This window comes from Trifolium pratense, linkage group LG3, assembly GCF_020283565.1.
Source record: "Trifolium pratense cultivar HEN17-A07 linkage group LG3, ARS_RC_1.1, whole genome shotgun sequence".
NCBI lineage: Eukaryota > Viridiplantae > Streptophyta > Magnoliopsida > Fabales > Fabaceae > Trifolium > Trifolium pratense.
Window position 1 is genome coordinate 10,694,784 of NC_060061.1, and position 19,829 is coordinate 10,714,612.

Sequence of the window (19,829 nt, forward strand, 5' to 3'; positions counted from 1 at the left end):
TATTAGTTTTGAAAGTAGTGGAATGGAATAGGAAAAATGGAAGAGGAGAAAGTTGAAGAAGATGATGCGTAGAAATTAAAGGATGTGGTATTTGTTATGGGGTTCACAAAAAGTAGGATGAGAAATATTAGTAAGATGGATAGTTTGGGGGAAAGTTGCAATTTTTTTATCAAATAATTTAGTGGGTATAAATTTCACTTTTAACCTTAATGAGTGGGATGATCGAGGTTCGAACCCCGACTCATTCATATGTCTTGTAAATTGAGTTAAATTCACATCACGGAAAAGTTGCAATTTTAATGGGGAAGATGCGGGAAAGTGGTTGACAATAAATAAATTAACTTTTAAACAAATAAAAAATGACATTACAAAACGGTAGAATGATATCGGATGTTTTTCCACCGTACTTATATTCTTTAAATATTGTAAGTGAGTATAGTAGTCTTGCAATATTGTCCACAAGTTTTAGCTTAATTGGCAAAATAATACCAAAATTGTTAGATCGAATGTTATGACGGATTTTGAATCTGACTCTCTCAGGGTGAATTTATTGTACCAAAAAAAAAAATGCACTGTTTAAATTATGAAATTTCTCATTTCTTTATGTTTACTTCTCCATTCTCTTATTCCACCATCGCAATAAGGCGCATAAATTTTTAAATAGAGAAATATTTCAAGAAATCTATGTAAAGTTTAAGGGCACCCCTAACTTTCAAATAACTTATCAACAAACAAACCCAGCGTGCAGCAGCGTTATGAACTGTATCTGTAACTAAAAAATCTTCACCAGATAAACGAACAACATGTTCGTTGGTCGAATCCGTGCTTTGGAATGGGAAACAGTACGAATTATAGAATCTCATTGCACCACACTCAATCACGCAAAACAAGTTCACGCTCACATCTACCGCCACAATCTCCACCAATCTTCCTATGTCATCACCAACCTCCTCCGCTTCCTCACCACTATCCCCCACATCCCCGTTCACTCCTACCCTCACCTTCTCTTCTCACAGGTCCATTCCCCTAACCCATTTCTCTACTCTGCTCTAATTCGCGCTTACGCTCGTAATGGACCTTTCTTACAATCCATTCGTTTATACTCTTCCATGTTACACCGTAACATTTTTCCTATTTCATTCACTTTTTCAGCTCTTTTTTCATCACTAAAAAATCCCACTTTAGGTTCACAGCTTCATGTTCATGCGTTTTTGTTTGGGTTTGTTTCTGATTTATATGTTAGCAATACCATTATTGATATGTATGTGAAATGTGGGTTATTGCAATCTGCACGTATGGTGTTTGATGAAATGCCGCACCGGGATGCAGTTTCTTGGACTGAGTTGATTGTTGCGTATGCGAGAAGTGGTGATATGGATTCTGCATGTGAGTTGTTTGATGGATTGCCGTTTAAGGATATGGTTTCTTGGACTTCTATGGTTACTGGGTATGCTCAGAATGCCATGCCGAAGAAAGCGTTGGAGTTTTTCCGGAAGATGCGAGAGGGTGGTGTAGAGACGGATGAGATTACATTGGTCGGTGTTATTTCTGCTTGTGCTCAATTGGGTGTTTCTGGGCATGCTAATTGGATAAGGGAGATTGCTGAGAATTCTAAATTTGGGCCTGCAAGTAATGTTCTTGTGGGGTCTGCATTGATAGACATGTACTCTAAATGTGGTAATGTGGAGGAGGCTTATAATGTGTTTAAAGGAATGAAGAAAAGGAATGTTTTTTCTTACAGTTCTATGATTGTTGGGTTTGCAGTACATGGCCGTGCTCGTGCCGCGATCAAATTGTTTTATGAGATGTTGGAGATTGGGATAAAACCAAATCATGTTACATTTGTAGGTGTGTTTACGGCATGTAGTCATGCTGGCATGGTAGAACAGGGTCAGAAGCTCTTCGGTGCCATGGAAGAATGTTATGGTGTTGCTCCCACTGCAGATCATTATGCTTGCATGGCTGATCTTCTGGGCCGAGCAGGACACTTGGAAAAAGCGCTCCAGCTTGTTCAAACAATGCCTATGAAACCCAATGGAGGTGTGTGGGGAGCACTACTTGGAGCGTCACACATTCATAGAAACCCTGATGTTGCTGAAATTGCTTCTCGCCATTTGTTTGAGCTTGAACCTCATAACCTGGGGAATTATTTATTGCTGTCCAATACATATGCATTGGCTGGAAAATGGGATGATGTGTCCAGGGTCAGGAAATTGATGAGAGAGAAGCAATTGAGAAAATATCCGGGGTGTAGCTGGGTCGAAGCGCGAAATGGTATTGTTCACGAGTTCTTTGCTGGTGATGTGAAACATCCAGAAATTAATGAGATAAAGAAAGCATTAGATGATCTTTTGCAGCGACTGAAGGCTATCGGATATCAACCAAAACTAAATTCTGTGCCATATGATATTGATGACGATGGAAAGAGGCTTTTGCTTATGTCTCATAGTGAAAAACTTGCTTTGGCTTTTGGACTGTTAAATACAGATGCTGATTCCACTATAAAGATTATGAAGAACCTTAGGATATGTGAGGATTGTCATATTGTAATGTGTGGTGCATCCAAAGTTACCGGAAGAAAAATTGTTGTGAGGGATAACATGAGATTCCACCACTTCCTTAATGGGACTTGCTCTTGTAATAATTTTTGGTGACCAAGACTAGGTCCTTGTGGAGGTGAAAAACAGACATATTGGTGTTGGAGGAATAACTTTGAAGTAGGAGTGACCATTTTTTGTTATTGACAAATGTAAAAAATTGCTTTGTGGCTGTCAATCAACTGCACACCTATTCACTTAACAGGGCTGTCAATTTATCACAACAGAGTTAAAGATGGAGAAATCAAATGTGGAGCAATTCTTGTGTGAGCATTGATATCTATGATCAATCAGAAGCTCAAAATAATATATTAACATAGCAAGAATTATTTGGCAAGTAATTATGATCAGTGTAATTATGTAGTAGTAAAATTGAGGGATGCTGCATGTGGATGAGAAACAACGGCTGTAATGGGGAATGAAAGGAAGCGTATTATATTGATTTTGGTGGAATAGTGAAACCTCAAATAGGCGGCGACTTATAAGGTAATAAAAAGCAACAAGGAATGATGAGCAACTTATCATTTTTTTTCCGGCCTTCAATCGGATAGAACAGGCTGCTAAACTGGTTTTACTTACATCATGAGCTACGATATGAGTAGCTCTTTAAATAAATCACTTTATAATTTATTTAAATAAGGTGCCCTTTTTAGTGTTGCACTACGGTTCCTAAGATTTGTGACTTGATTAACTCAAAGATCTTGTTGCTTCAGAATTTAGAGCTTGCTTGATGTTGTGCTTTCTCTTGGTACTTTTGCTCGCACCTAGTTCAAATTGTTAGAATACATACATGTTATCATTCACATGCTGCTAATTCGTCAATATCAGAAGAACTTCTTAGCACCCTCTCCTGCTGCACCTAAATATCGACAAATATTTTGTTATTTACAATTTTGAGTTAGAGCAAGGACGTAGAATTTTTTCTATGGGTTTGAAAATCATATGTGCAACTATATTCCATTTTGTATGACATGGATTCCTTAGAAGTGGGAAATATTGGTCCAAAATGAATAACCTCATTTATTTGAGTTTTTGATAATTTGATAATAAATTGCTTGAACCTTTTTTTAGTTCACTCTAAATTCTTTTTTTTTTTTTTTTGAAGCAAGTTCACTCTAAATTCTTGTCAGCTCAAAACTATCATAATGCATTATATATTTGTCTCTTTTTTCTCTATAGTTTTTTTTTTTCCTTACCGGGTTTATGAAGTAATAAACCATTGCTAAGCTTTTGTTTGTAAAAAAAATTGGATAACTTAGAAGTTAATTTATAGCTTATAGTGGAATAACTAGCTAATTGAATTAATTGAATTTGTAGTGATTGGTAAAATTAACATTTATACTAATTTATACATAGAAAATGATAAAAAATATGTTTAATTAATATTTAATATTTTTATTTAAAATGACGGACAAAATTGAGAGAAAAATGATAAGTTTTAAACCATAAACTAATTAAATTAGCTAATTAAAATAAACTATAAGTTAGTAAAAATAAGCTATAAGCCCGTGAGAAAAAAAAAAGTTATCAAACAAGTCCTTTTTATCATACAAATTTATAAACTATAAGTTCAAAAGTTGACATTAGTAAAGTCTTAAATTGTTCCCTTAAGGAATCGAACTTGGATTCTCCCTCCCAAACGATTCGTCTAGGAGGAGCTCGTGGGGGGCTTATTAACCACATGAGCCTAATGTCTTGGTTGGAACATTCCCTTCTAATCGTCATGTTCACTTGCAAATCTCAGCTGATGCTGTTTTAATTTAGCTCTGATCTTATCTATTTACTACCCTAGTTCTGTACATGATTTACTCAAATCCTGTCCAGAATCGGATCTGATGCTGTGTGATTTGTTTTCAATGTTCTGTTGGGCGGATATTCTTGGTTCTTAATCTAAGTGTTAAGTGAGGGGATTGTAGACTCAATCATTTCTATTATTAGCAAGGATATGTCATTCAATAGTTAGGAATGTATAGAATATTGCTACTTAATTGACAATATTTCAGATGATCCTAATTTGCCAGTCATACTTAAGGGAATCGAGATCTTGTTCAATGAGGTTAATTGCTTGGAGGATTTTAAGGGATTCATAGACTGCTATTACAGGTTCTATATAATGCTGTACGTTGGAGTTTGTTTCATTCAAATGGAGAACCTTAACATTCATGAAACAGTGAAAAATAACAGTATTAATGTCAATTCAAAAAAATTGTCTCCTGCTGAGCTCCTTGATTGTTGTCTTGTTGGTATATTGCTCATCAACAAACTCATCACTCTGTTGAAAGTACAAAAGTAAGTATGTTTTTATCGTCTCCACAGGGACTGGTGCGATATCGATGCCGTTCAACAATTAATATAATTTCAAGTAGAGTGGTTTTGAAGATGATTGTTCGTGAAAGTTCGAGAAAGTATGATAACGATAAAGAAAAGATGGAAATAACAGAGAGACAAGATTGCTGGGATTAGATTTCATTAACTCATTCATTTGTATTTCCCTAATCAGTTATATAGATTTTAGCCATCTACCAATATTATCACGTATCGCTCATCATACGTTTCCGTGTCCGGATAACGCCGAGATATTTATTGTACCTATTAACCTCCGATGTCTCGGATGATCAATCAATACAATAGCATTAAGATCCGATACAAAAAGTGAATTTTAAACCTAAATCTATCTCTAGAATTTAGTGTTCAAAAGATATCATCCTAGTTCTTTGGATTCAAAAGGTATATGTCTATAACAATTCAAATCCAAGGATAAAACATTGAAATCAAAGATAATATCAACATTAATAGATAATCTAAAATCATACATAACATCATGATCAAGATAAATACATACTAATAGAGTAACTTACATCTAATCCCAACAAAAGAGAGATTAACTATTCATTTTCATGATAGTTTCATAAAAGATAAGAAGAAAAGAGAGATGAACAAACATCAATGATGATTTCCCAACAAAAGTTGTAGATCCACCCTCATATCCCTTTAAATCTGCCTCCTTGGGTCTCTCTCTGCTTCTAGACGTGTTTTTGAGTGTTTAGAGTGGTTGGATGTGAATGATACTTAAAAAAAATGAAGTCTGATGGTTATTTATAGATTTTCAAAACAGGTGAGTTCGCTAAGCGAAGTGATGTTCGCTGAGCGAACAGGTTGCTTCAAGAACGGGTTTTCTGACACGTAGCAAACAACCTGACTCATCATTTCTTCGCTGAAGCTCGCTACCTCTCGCCACCAGACCATAACTCTCTGACTTTGTTCGCTGAATGTCGCTAAGCTTCGCTGGGCGAACCTTCTTTGATGTTGTTCGCTGAGGCTCGCTACTTCTCGCCAATGACCCTTGGAGCACTGCCTTTGCTCGCCATTGCTCGCCATGTTTCGCTGAGCGAAGGCTTCAGTTCCTGCCCCTTTTTTTCAGCAAATCCTAACAAATTGTTTTGGGATTAGAATTTGATCATGACAATATTTACATCAAATAGTTGGTATTTTTACTTCAAATAACTTATAAAACAAGTCAATAAGTGCTTAAAATATATATGTAAATTTACTACTTTTTAGCACTTATCAACTCTCCCCAACTTAAAACTTTGTTTGTCCTCAAACAAAAGTCAAAAATGAACTCTCAAAATATTGGTTCAAACATCATTTGTGCATAGTTCATTCAAGCTTTGCAATTAATCACGAACTTTGGTTTTAAATCATTTCAAGTTTGCATGATTCAATTTATTGCAATTTCAAAATCAATCATTCATAATCATCAAAGAATCAAAGCATGAATTTGAAATAGTCTCAAAACTCAAGTAAGATTTCAAGCTTTCCAAATCAACAAGATAATCAACTAGAATCACAATTCTCACAAGTGTTTCAACTCAAGGGTGTAGTGTTTCTCACAATCCAAACAATGTGTTCACAACAAATCAATTCAAACATACATCTCAACAAATCACAAGACATGCTATCAATCATGGATCACTAAGGTCTTTCTTAAGCTTGTAATGGGGCTAGGCTACAAGAAATCATTGTTTTTCTTTGGATTCAAAAAGCCTTAAGGATAAGAGAGCACAAAATCTTCAAAAATTCATCTTATGATTCATTTACTCCCTTTCACTTTCCCCATATTTCCATTTGTGGTGATTCTTTTATTTTGACACTTTTTTACAAAGAATTTCTTTCTTTTCTCATTTCTTTTGAATTTCATTTGTGTCATGCAATTCTTTTATTCATCATTTTTTTTTTCTTTTCTTTTTCAATCACCACAACACTACTTTTCAAACCATTATTTATCTTTCAACCTACTTCTCCCCAACTTGAATCTTGACATAACCTTCATTGAAATACACTTGCTCTCCTATCCTAAGACAAGGGTAGAGTAGTTGTTTTTCCATTCTTTCGGTTTCAGGGTTTATAAAACAAACAAATTTTCAAAGATTTAGGCTCAACAGGGGACACAAAAGATCACTATCTCACAAGGTAGGTTATTTTGGCTTAAGTAGTTACCACTCAAAAAGAAACAAGGCCTTGATCATTTCCATGACTTCAAACACATCAAGTAATAGCAAGATTCAGTTAAAATCAACAGAGTTAAACACAATTGTCGGCTCTCAAATATATAAATAATGGAAGGTTCACACAATCTCACCCGGCTAGGTGTACGTGATTCATAATCAATTAATCATGTTAAGAAGGAATGAATGAAATCAAATTGAATAAAGCTACTTAGTTCAAATTCATCCTAACATTCAAAGATAATCACAAAGATTTGACCTCAAGCAATGCAATTTAAACGAAAAGTCATTCTAACCATGCATTTGAATTTGATCAATCACAAACTTAAACTTTTCAATTCATATGCACATGTAACAATCACAAAAGTTTAAACCATGTATGTTTACAAAAATTTCAGTCAACATTTGCAATAAACATAAAACATGAATTTAATGACTGAGATAATAAAATGTCACTGTATATGGCGTGCTTTAATCCTCTGCTTTTGCTATTCTCCCTCTTCAACAAGTGTAGACTGTCCTCAGGCCATGAAAATGAAGTTATGCCTGCATTTACAACAAGGTAAAACATACAATCCTAGGCTTTTGTCAGAATTTCCAAAAGCTCTGATAGGTTCGCTTAGCGAGCAAGGGTCTCGCTCAGCGACTATAGCAGAAAACAGAATTTCAGATGAAATTCACACCAATTCAAAGACTTCGTTTTCAAAAGTGATTGGACAACATGTTCAAAAACTATTATAACATATAAGAAACTAAAAATGCTTTAAATAAAAGTAAAGGAAAGAAAATTGGGTTGCCTCCCAACAAGCGCTTCTTTTACGTCATTAGCTTGACGCCTTTTTGGTTAGGGTGGCCAAAATGAGACGGAAAGCACATCCTCCGTCTTTTTCCTTCGGTTAGGGAGGAACTCCATGAACTTGAGATATAGATATTGCGGAGTCCATATCCTCTCCAATTGCTTCATATTGAACAAGGCACATATCCCGTTTATGACCCGGTCAATCTCCGCCTTGTTCTCCATCTCCCTCTTTTGCTCAATTGATATTTCCTTGTCAAGTAATCCCTTAATTTCTTCTGCACCCATCATCACTTCTTCATTATCAACAGTGCTAGTCTTCTTAATACATGGCAACTCTTGAGGAAGTTCTACCTCGTGTGGTGTCTCTATTTCTATCACTATTTTCTCTTCACCACATTCATCGCACATTCTTTCTTCCTCATTGTTTTCAACACCTTTCACACTCTCTCCACTTTCCTCATTTTTCATTGGATTATTATCTTTCTCGTCAGGAGTGGTTTGTGTGTTGGTTTGAAATGTTTCTCCTTGGTTATTGTTATTGGCTAACTGTTTAGCCAACTGAACAAGCTGATTTTCCAAATTTTTGGCCCGTGCAAGACTGTTTTTCAGATATTGTTGGTTCTGGTCTTGCATCTCTTGCATTTGTTGTTGCTGCATTTCCATGAATTTAATCATGGTCTCCTCCAATTTAGCCTCTGAAGTTTGCCCATAATTATAAGGAGGAAACTGTTGATATGATTCATACTCATCTGGAGTATAGAAGTTGTAATAACCACGATCAGTCATGGTTTTACTTTTAATGGGGAATCTGAAAAAGGATTCAACAAACAAGACAAACAATTTTCTTTGTCTAGCAAAGAAGGATTAGCACAAGAAAAACTATATAATATAAACAAATATATACAAATACTTAAAAGAATACAAATTGTTAAAATGCTCCAATATCTAAACGCCAGTCCCCGGCAACGGCGCCATTTTGTTGAAAGTACAAAAGTAAGTATGTTTTTATCGTCTCCACAGGGACTGGTGCGATATCGATGCCGTTCAACAATTAATATAATTTCAAGTAGAGTGGTTTTGAAGATGATTGTTCGTGAAAGTTCGAGAAAGTATGATAACGATAAAGAAAAGATGGAAATAACAGAGAGACAAGATTGCTGGGATTAGATTTCATTAACTCATTCATTTGTATTTCCCTAATCAGTTATATAGATTTTAGCCATCTACCAATATTATCACGTATCGCTCATCATACGTTTCCGTGTCCGGATAACGCCGAGATATTTATTGTACCTATTAACCTCCGATGTCTCGGATGATCAATCAATACAATAGCATTAAGATCCGATACAAAAAGTGAATTTTAAACCTAAATCTATCTCTAGAATTTAGTGTTCAAAAGATATCATCCTAGTTCTTTGGATTCAAAAGGTATATGTCTATAACAATTCAAATCCAAGGATAAAACATTGAAATCAAAGATAATATCAACATTAATAGATAATCTAAAATCATACATAACATCATGATCAAGATAAATACATACTAATAGAGTAACTTACATCTAATCCCAACAAAAGAGAGATTAACTATTCATTTTCATGATAGTTTCATAAAAGATAAGAAGAAAAGAGAGATGAACAAACATCAATGATGATTTCCCAACAAAAGTTGTAGATCCACCCTCAAATCCCTTTAAATCTGCCTCCTTGGGTCTCTCTCTGCTTCTAGACGTGTTTTTGAGTGTTTAGAGTGGTTGGATGTGAATGATACTTAAAAAAAATGAAGTCTGATGGTTATTTATAGATTTTCAAAACAGGTGAGTTCGCTAAGCGAAGTGATGTTCGCTGAGCGAACAGGTTGCTTCAAGAACGGGTTTTCTGACACGTAGCAAACAACCTGACTCATCATTTCTTCGCTGAAGCTCGCTACCTCTCGCCACCAGACCATAACTCTCTGACTTTGTTCGCTGAATGTCGCTAAGCTTCGCTGGGCGAACCTTCTTTGATGTTGTTCGCTGAGGCTCGCTACTTCTCGCCAATGACCCTTGGAGCACTGCCTTTGCTCGCCATTGCTCGCCATGTTTCGCTGAGCGAAGGCTTCAGTTCCTGCCCCTTTTTTTCAGCAAATCCTAACAAATTGTTTTGGGATTAGAATTTGATCATGACAATATTTACATCAAATAGTTGGTATTTTTACTTCAAATAACTTATAAAACAAGTCAATAAGTGCTTAAAATATATATGTAAATTTACTACTTTTTAGCACTTATCACACTCCCATTTATGAAAATCGTTTTATGTTTCAATTCTATCATATCAATGGGACATGGACAGAGTTTTCCAAGCGGCCCTTGGTTGTTCAACAACTTCATGTTGGATTCGTAAAAATTATCTTTTGGCGAGGACCTAACTACAATACCACTAGACACAACAGATATTTGGGTGCAAGTGCATCAGCTCCCTTTCGGGTTTATGAATGAGCAGATTGGATTGTCGATTGACAGCCATATCGGAGGATCTGTCAAATACGATGACATCAACAACTTCAGTCCTTGGAGAAAATATATGAGGCTAAGAGTGACTATCAATACTCAAGAGCCTCTGAAAAAATAATGGAGCTTTGAATGTGATCAAGGAATGACATGAATAACTCCTTTGCTTTATTCACGTCGCTCTTGATCACATTCAAAGCTTCATTCTTTTTTCATAGGCTCTTGAGTTGAGCATTGATCGTCACTCTTAGCCTCATGTATTTTCTCCATGGACTGAAGTTATTGTGTCATCATATTTGATATAGATCTTCTGATATGACTTTCAATCGGCAATCCAATCTGCTCATTCATAAACCCGAAAGGAAATTGATGCACCTGCACCCAAATATCAACTGTGTCTAGTGGTACTGTAGTTGGGTCCTAGCCAAAAAATAATTTTCTCACGAGGTTGTCAAACAGCCAAGGTGGGAAACTCTCTCTATGTCCCATTGATGATAGAATAGAAATATAAAGCAATTTTCATCAATGATAGTTACCCGTAGAGTTGGTTGCCGTTAATTTCTCCTTCAGTCAAGGTTTTATAATCGTTCAATCTTGATGGGACGACTCAAATTTTAAGTAAGTTTTTTTATTATTTGTTTAATATAAAATTTAATATTGAAATTTAGACTATATGATCTTAATCGGAAGATTGCCTCAATTTTACCTTGCATGACTGCATCGGATTTCAAATGCATTCAAACTCGAACCGTATAATGCTTTTTGTTTCCTTTTATAAGAGACATATAAATCAACAAAAATTGATGTATTTAGTTAAATTGATTTATAATAAAAATTTATACATAGGTGATATGAATAGTTCAACTGGTTTGAGCTAGCTCTTATGATTTCTTATAAGAAAGACACATAAAATCAACTATTAATTCATTTATTGATAGTTGAATTGAAGTTACTTGTTTAATCATTAACAATGACTTGCTAAAACTTTAGAATGGTTGATTTGTTTTTCGGCTCTAAAATATGATTTTCATTCCTTAACTTGTTTGTCATCTTTGAAGAAAGTTGCTTTATGTCATTGAAATATGATATAGCTTGTCTGAGATGGACGTACTTATACAAGTTCTTTTTAACATCCAAGAATTCACAATATTTTTCTATGAAACCCCACTTTGAGATTAAAAAACTAATATGACTCTAGATTATTTAGAAGTTAAAAAAGACAATTTTATGGTATATATTCTAGAGTATTTATAAAAACTCTAAATAATAAAATAAAATTGAGTTTTCAATTTTCAATAATAAATAAATAAAAGGAAATGTTAACAAAGTATCTTTAGTGCATCTGTTAAAAAGTCTCAAATAGAAATTTCATTTTGAAAATGGTGTGTTCAACATTTTGAAATTTTAAAAACTGATTTTTTTTCTTCCATATACTAGTATCTAGTGTTAAAACCAAAAAAAATAAAAAATAAAAATCCGTCATTTGTTAAAACCAAAAGAATAATTTCATTTTTTGAGAAGAAGCATATTTTCAGGTTTGATTAGATTGCATCAAATTGTTATAATTTTTTTTATTGGTGAACTAATCTCTTAATATGTCTTAGTAGTAAAAAAGGTTATAATTTGCACGTACTGTTCAAATGGCCTTCACATCTTCATATCTTTAAAGTTGTTGGTATATTTTGGATACCTTCTAAAGGATGCTAATTAGCTAATTAACCCCAACTTTCATATCTTCTTAATTAATACATATTATGTCCAAAAATGAAGGCACGCGTAACCAATAATGCGAATAGGAAAAAACTTACATGCATTTCCATACATGCATTTCTTACTTTTCCACTCACAAAAAGGTGATTATTTGTGTTTTTTCATTTTGAAAAAATAAAAGAAAATTATTTTTTAATAAAAAAAACTACCTCTTTGTGAGAGGAAAAGTAAGAAATGCATGTATGGAAATGCATGTAAGTTTTGTCCATGCGAATATTATATTCTAATGGTGTCATGCTGCATAACTTGCTTTTTTATTTGTTTAGAAAGGTCCATATTATTTTCTGAAAAGATCGAAGTAACCGCCATATATTTAATTAGTTCCCCTTTAAATATGTTTATAGATGTGTATTAGCTGGTTATGATTGGTACTAATTGTTTTGTTAATATGGCAAACGTCACATTCACATGGTGACCGACAATATTTACATATGAACATATATTAGGCATAATATTCACAAGTGTTTGAGAATTTACAGAAATCACAACTCACGGATCAATATTCACGTGATGATCCACGACAAAAATAGTTTCATTAACCATCATGTGACATGACGGATACCAATAGCAAAATCTGGTACAATATTAAATCGGATTTGGATCATCTTTTTTACTCTCCTCTTCATCTCTCTCAATCATCTCTATCTCTCTTAATTTCATTCTCTCTCATTATTATTTTAAAAAAATTTATTGAAGAGAGAGATTGAAATTAAGAGAGAGATAGAGAGGATTGAGAAAGATGAAGAGGAGAGTGAAGGAGATGATCCAATCACTATTAATCCAGCACCATAAAATCAAACATGTACCATATTAACTTGAACAAAGAGCACAAAATTGTTGCTAGACCAGCACCAAATGTGGCAACAAACAATTGATTAAGGTTACTATTAGCATTAGCCGTAGGTTTTTTTAATTAGTTTATGCCTTTATGATTGATAATAGTATGAGTATAAGTATTCTATAATGCAATTTTGGTGATGGGAACAAAACAAATATAATTGGTCCTAACAGCAACAGAAAAATATTAGTACCGAATTGGAAAATAAATATCAAATATTAATCACCACCAAATTGAAAAATCAATACCTACCAACTATAAACACTTGAACAAAACAACTTGAAAATAAATATCATTGGCAAAATTGAACATCATTTTCACGTTTCGGAACAAGTTTCATAATGTAATAGTGCCAAATTAACATAGCCAATACAATTGAGTACTCATTCTACACCTTATTAATATAATATTTTGCTTATAAAAAAACATAGCCAGTACAATAATAGTAGTTACTTTTAAGACCCCACTTCCTACAAACTGTACCCTATAAATTTATCATTCCGGATGAGAAAAAAAAAATTTAAATGCAATTTTACTCTCTGTTTTGATTAAATCGGAATTTTACCTCCTGTTTTAAAACGCGGACTTTTACCTCCCTTGTTTTATAATTTTTTAGATTTTGCCCCCCTAAAATTCTGTTTTCGAGTCACAACTTCAAAGCGTCGCACACAACTCAATTTGGATCAATAATTCACCAAACGTATACCGAAATGACTGTAATCGAGTTATCTTTCCACATAATCAAACCTCACTAAATTTGGAGTTACAAAGAGAGATTAATTACCGTTTTAGTGAAGGTATGTCCCCCAAAATTCTGCACAAAATCTGCTTTCGAGTCACAACTTCAAAACTTCGCACAGAATTCCATTTTGATCCATAATTCACCAAACTGGTACCAAAATGACCGCAATCGAGTTAGTTTTCCACATAATCAAACTTCACTAAATTTCGAGTTACAGATAGAGATTAATTATCATTTTAGTGAAGGTCTGTCCAAATCAATTATTGTATGGAACTACTACTGGTATTTTTGTCATGTCTCTCACTCTGTAGCTCATTTTTCAATAGTATTTACATGTCCGGAAAGTTAACGAAATTACCCTTGTTTTCATTTAAATTTCTTCAAATTTGGAGTTACGATGTGTTTGGTAGATGATGTTGAATTTGAAGGTCACAAGTAGATTTCTGCAAAATTAGTAATTGGACAGACCTTCCCTAAAACGGTAATTAATCTCTCTTTGTAACTCCAAATTTAGTGGGGTTTGATTCTGTGGAAAGATAACTCGATTATGGTCATTTTGGTATCCGTTTGGTGAATTATTTATCCAAATTGAGTCGTGTGCAAAGCTTTGAAGTTGTGACTCGAAAGCAGATTTTATGCAGAATTTTGGGGACATACCTTCACTAAAACGGTAATTAATCTCTTTTTGTAACTCCAAATTTAGTAGGGTTTGATTCTGTGGAGAGATAACTTAATTACGGTCATTTCGATATCTGTTTGGTGAATTGTTGATCCAAATTGAGTTGTGTGCGAAGCTTTGAAGTTGTGACTCGAAAACAGAATTTTAGGGGGGCAAAATCCAAAAAATTATAAGACAGAGGGGTAAAAATCCGCGTTTTAAAACAGGAGATAAAATTCAGATTTAATCAAAATAAAAGGGCAAAACTGCATTTAAGCCAAAAAAATATAATTTTTCCTTGCTTCTGAAGGGTAAATTCAAGTCAAAAACAGTGTTTTTTGGGTTCCAATTGCGAAATCTAGAAGGGTGTAATGTTTAAAAATAGTGGGTGAGAAAAGAAGTTTTCATATTAATCATATAGGAGTATACTGGTAATATAGGACAAAGTCTCATAACGAGTACTGAATTTGGGTCCCCAATAATAATATTAGTGAACCAGTATATAGTGACATAGCCAAAGCGATATAAAGTTTATAAACAGATATAAAATTGAAAGTTGAAACAAAAACCTACCAAATAGAAACAGAAACAAAGTGTTATACTGTTATACCAAAAAAAAAAAACAGAAACAAAGTGATAAAATATCATCATAGTGATTGTATTTTCAACCATTAGTGGGATCCACTGTGACATTGCATAAAACCAAAAGCAACTCCTACATGTAGTGTTGTTTATAAAGAACCTACATCTAAAAATGTCACTTTAAAATCGAGAGTTAAATCAACAAATTAACTCTTAGAAACAGTCAAAATTAATAATTAATCGTTAGTGTTAATATTTTTTACATCTCGACTCCAGTGTATCGTGTTACCCGCTTAAAAAGTCAAGAGACGGACCTCAGGCTAAATTGGCCTAGACATAGAATTTGTTTGGCCTCTTTTGCACATCATCCTACCACGATACATTAAAATGACGTGAAACTTTCGGCTGCGTCATAACTTGAATTATGGATCATTAACTTTTAACTCTTAGATTAAAGTAATTAAGCTACCCACCCCACCCCATCATATTCAACATATTGTTGAGGAAGAATTACTTTTGCAAATAACCTTCTTAGCTAGTTGTCGACAATCTTCAACTGTGGAATTTGTTAAAAGACACTTTTAAACTTAGGAACTCTCTAAAGACTTTCATTTTGATGGATATGCTCTTAGATAAAATAGATGCTAATTGCTATGTGTAAAAGTAATTCTTATATAAAAATAGACTTTTAACCCTTTAGAAAGAAAATTGTGTGATAATTTGTAAAACCTTCTTTAAAAAAGTTGCAACATTGGTAATATTGTAACATCTAATAAATAAATCATCACAAAATCCATCTAATAAACTTACATAGAATAGAAACAAACCTTGATACATCTGAAATTTATTTATTTTTTCGACTCACCTTAATACATCTTATAGAAAACTTATACTAATAATAATAGACTAATACTAATATAAAATGAACCCAATTGACATTACAAGAAAACAAAATAAAAATACTAAACAAAAGACAAAGTTACAATCAACTAGCTCCAAGAAGCAACCAAAAGCCATTCATCATTTGGCATCAAAATTCATCAATCAATACATCAACATGTCATTAGAGGCCATGATTGGTTGATTAACAGGAAAAGTATTCCAATTGTCCAAAAATCCACAATCATTGAACAATTGATCAGTCTCTTGAAACAATGAATTATTACTTGATTCAATGTAATGAATAATATCATTAAGAGATTGCAATCTGTTACTCAATTCAGCCATTTGAACCCTAAGAATTTCATTCTCAGATTCAACTTTCAGGTACATCTGAGTAGTTACACCTACGTTTGTGCTTATTTGATTATTCTCTTTTTTCAATTGTTCAATTTGATTGCTAAGATCTTCCATATGTTGCTGTTTCTTCATCCTTGATCTTCTTGCTGATTCTCGATTCGATTGCATTCTCTTCCTCTTCTTTTGATCTGTTATATTCACCTGCAGATCCTCTGATCCAGATCCAGAGTTTTGAAGAGAGCTTGTTCCAGATGAATATGTTCCACCAGGAGAAGCCATAATGAAGTAAGGTTTTAAATTGCGGTCGCGATTAGCGATCTTAGATTTAGATTTAAACTTTGATGTCTAATAATAACTATTTTTTTCTAACTAGGTAGTTAAAAATCAAAATGATTAGGTTGATTTAATTAATGAAACTAAATTTTGTATACGAAAGATAAAAAAGTGGTTAATTAATAATTCATGAGAAAATATAGAACCAGTAAAGGAAAACAACAGAGAAAGATTGAACTAAATGTGTCCTGCGTCTGAGTGTTGAGTTTATCATAGAGATCTCAGAGATTAGTGGAGACATCTGTGTTGATTTTCAATCATTCATAACTATATGAACAAAGAAATCAAAGTTGCTTTGTGAAGGGTTTAAGACTTAATAAGAGCAATAAAGGCTTAGAGGGTTTAATTAAGGAACTTAAGGATGGTTTAGGAGATGTATATGAGAGGGTTATGGTTGTAGTTATGGATGGACCGTATGGTTATATATGAAGAAAATTGTTGATCTAGAATTCTAAAGGGGTGTCAAAGACTATGGGCTAAAAGATAGACTCTAAATATGATTCTTAAAGAAAGAAAAGATGATAAGAAAGAATATGCAAAATTGCAAATGGGAGAGAAGGGATGAATTTTGACCAATTTTGAGGAAGAGATGATAAGAAGAGAAGGAAAGAGGTTTTGAAGGGATTCAGTAGTTTGAATATATAGAGAAAAATAATTGTGCCCATTGGAATTATTGAATTAAAATAATATAAATAATTGGACAATGGGTTGGTTTGGTCATTGTTAATGGGGTGTACTGCATAATTAAAGCAAAAAAATATTATAGTACAGATGGAAAAAGACATTAAAAAGTGGGGCTAAGGGACCTGCATCCAATATTTCTCACTAAATAATTTATATTTTACAATTTACTGCAATGTTAATATTTTGACAGAAAAGTATTTATATTTAGTATTTGATGGATTTTAAATAGGATTATCTTTACTAAACCAGCAAATAAAAAAAATTGATTTTTTTTTGTGAAATAGCCGATTGTTAGAAATTTCACCTTAAAGAGAATAAATAAGATGTTCGAGATTCGAACTCCGAATTCTTACATATATAATGCAATGTTTCTATCGACAGAGTTAAGCCACAGAGATAATGAATTGAATTTTTTTTATGTGTTTTTTTATAAAGAATTTAGAAATTATTTTATTTTTTTACAAAATGTACAAAGCATTTTTAAGATTTTATTTTAATTTTTCATATATAAAGCATTGAATATGGTTGGAGTTGGAATTTAATACAAACTGTGACAAACCTGAACCCGTGAATATAGCAAGGAAGGGACTTGGAAAATCAATCAAACAAGACGACACTGGCCACACCATTACTAGTACTACTGTTCATGTGCATGCGTACTTCTAAACAAAAGCAATTACTAGTATTTATTGAAAGAAAAAAAAATTAAATGAATTTGTTGAAAAGTTATTTGCTAAAATGATTTTTTGGACTAAAAGTTAGATGATAAAGTTTACTTTTTTCGACCAAGTTATACACAATAAAAAATGTTATAGATAAATTTTAAAGTGTGCTATTTCAACGAGGTAATTAAATGGAAAATGTTAACCGGTGTTTCTAGAGCACCAATTAAGGAACACAAATATAATAAAAAAATACATTGAATTTTATGTAGTCCAAGTTTTAAAAGTACATAAATGTCCTTTTTAAAACTCTTTCCATTTCCTTTAAATTGCCAATTGAACTACTAATGTGGAAATAGGTCTAAAAATTGTTAGTAAAATAAATATTATTAAAAATTATAATTAAATGGTGTGAATGTATATATTCATTTTTTTAATAAGTATTATAGTAGTTAATTCAACTCTTAAGATGAATAAATAGAGTGTAGAGTATTTATACTCCATTTTTGTATATATAATATAATATTCATATCAATTAAGTTAGACGCAAACTCATTTAAGCACCTCAAATGGGAGTAGGTTCATTGTGATACTTTTATTGCATTCATTAGCATATGGCAATCTTACCAAATGACAACGTAGTATGATGTTGATTTGCTACTTATTTTGATGTTGGACCACTTTTTATTTGTAACTTTTATTTATCGATAGAATATGCTCTTGGAATCTTAGGTAAAGAATGGTAGTTGCAGTTTTTTATAAGAAAAAATCATTTCTCATTTTTCTTACTCATAGTAGATACTAGATCATTTCTCATTTTTCTTTATTATTAGTACATACTTTTCTTTGTTTTATACTTAAATTAAATACCCCAATATTGATGATCGTTGAGTGAGCTGCAAGCTTTTGACCTCTTTGTCTCTCACAATTAGTTCAACTTATGATACCTAAATTTCAACTTGCGATTAATGTTTTGTCGAAAAAAAAAATGAAGAATTTGTACAAAATAAAGAATTCATGTTGTTATGTACCAAAAAAAAAATTCATGTTCTCGTGAGCTTAGCTCAGTTGATAGGGATATCGCATTATATATGCAAGAGTCGAAATTCGAATGTCGGACACTTCACTTATTAATTTTTAAGGTGAAATTTTTAGCCACTAAATTACTACTAGACAACAAAAAAAAAAATTCTTATATTATGTGACTCTTTTTTTTATTATTTTTATAAGCAAAAATATATTATAAATGAGTACAAGGGATACTCAAGTTATATTATGAGGATCTTATTTCTTAAACTGTTTTTTTTAATATAAAACGTACTTCTTTAACCTTGCCATACCTCTACATCTCTTTTTACCATAATAAGTTAGCAAATATTTTATAATTAAAATATATAAGTTACTTTGAGTACAGTAAACGAATAATTTTCTGTATATCTAGCTACCTTTCTTTTGAGGTACATTACATAAATACTTTGAAGCCAGACTATAGTATATCAGTACTCCCTCGTCTCATTTATAATATCAAGAGAACATGAACAATTATCTTTTTTCAATAATACCTCCATTTAATTAAGTAGACTTTAATTATAATAATAAATCTATAAATTACAAGATGGGCGTATTATAATAAATCAACTAATAAACTGTTTAAAGACAATAGACATCCATATGTTTGTCATATAAATTTAACTCAGTTAGCAGGGATATTGCATTATATATATATATATATATATATATATATATAGGGTTTAAATCCCGGTCATCCCACATGATAAAAGACAACCAAATATTCTCATTTGTCAATTTTTTATTTTTTTGAACAAAATGAATGAGATCCATTACCAACGAATATGATGCCCATAACCATCGCTAAGCCGACATTTGACCAACAAAATATATCAATATTACACACTGTATAGT

The 19,829-nt window shown here is 32.6% G+C and overlaps 2 protein-coding genes across 2 annotated transcripts; one reads left to right on the forward strand and one right to left on the reverse strand.

The window, feature by feature from the left end:
• The first annotated feature begins 580 nt into the window (after positions 1-580).
• LOC123914148 (pentatricopeptide repeat-containing protein At5g44230) lies at positions 581-3,270 on the forward strand. Its single transcript, XM_045965165.1, has one exon. The coding sequence runs from the start codon at positions 804-806 to the stop codon at positions 2,652-2,654; it is 1,851 nt and encodes a 616-aa protein (XP_045821121.1). The 5' UTR covers positions 581-803; the 3' UTR covers positions 2,655-3,270.
• Positions 3,271-15,804: 12,534 nt separating this feature from the next.
• On the reverse strand, positions 15,805-17,260 carry LOC123914149 (bZIP transcription factor 11-like). The gene has a single exon (XM_045965166.1). The coding sequence runs from the start codon at positions 16,504-16,506 to the stop codon at positions 16,033-16,035; it is 474 nt and encodes a 157-aa protein (XP_045821122.1). The 5' UTR covers positions 16,507-17,260; the 3' UTR covers positions 15,805-16,032.
• Positions 17,261-19,829: the final 2,569 nt, after the last annotated feature.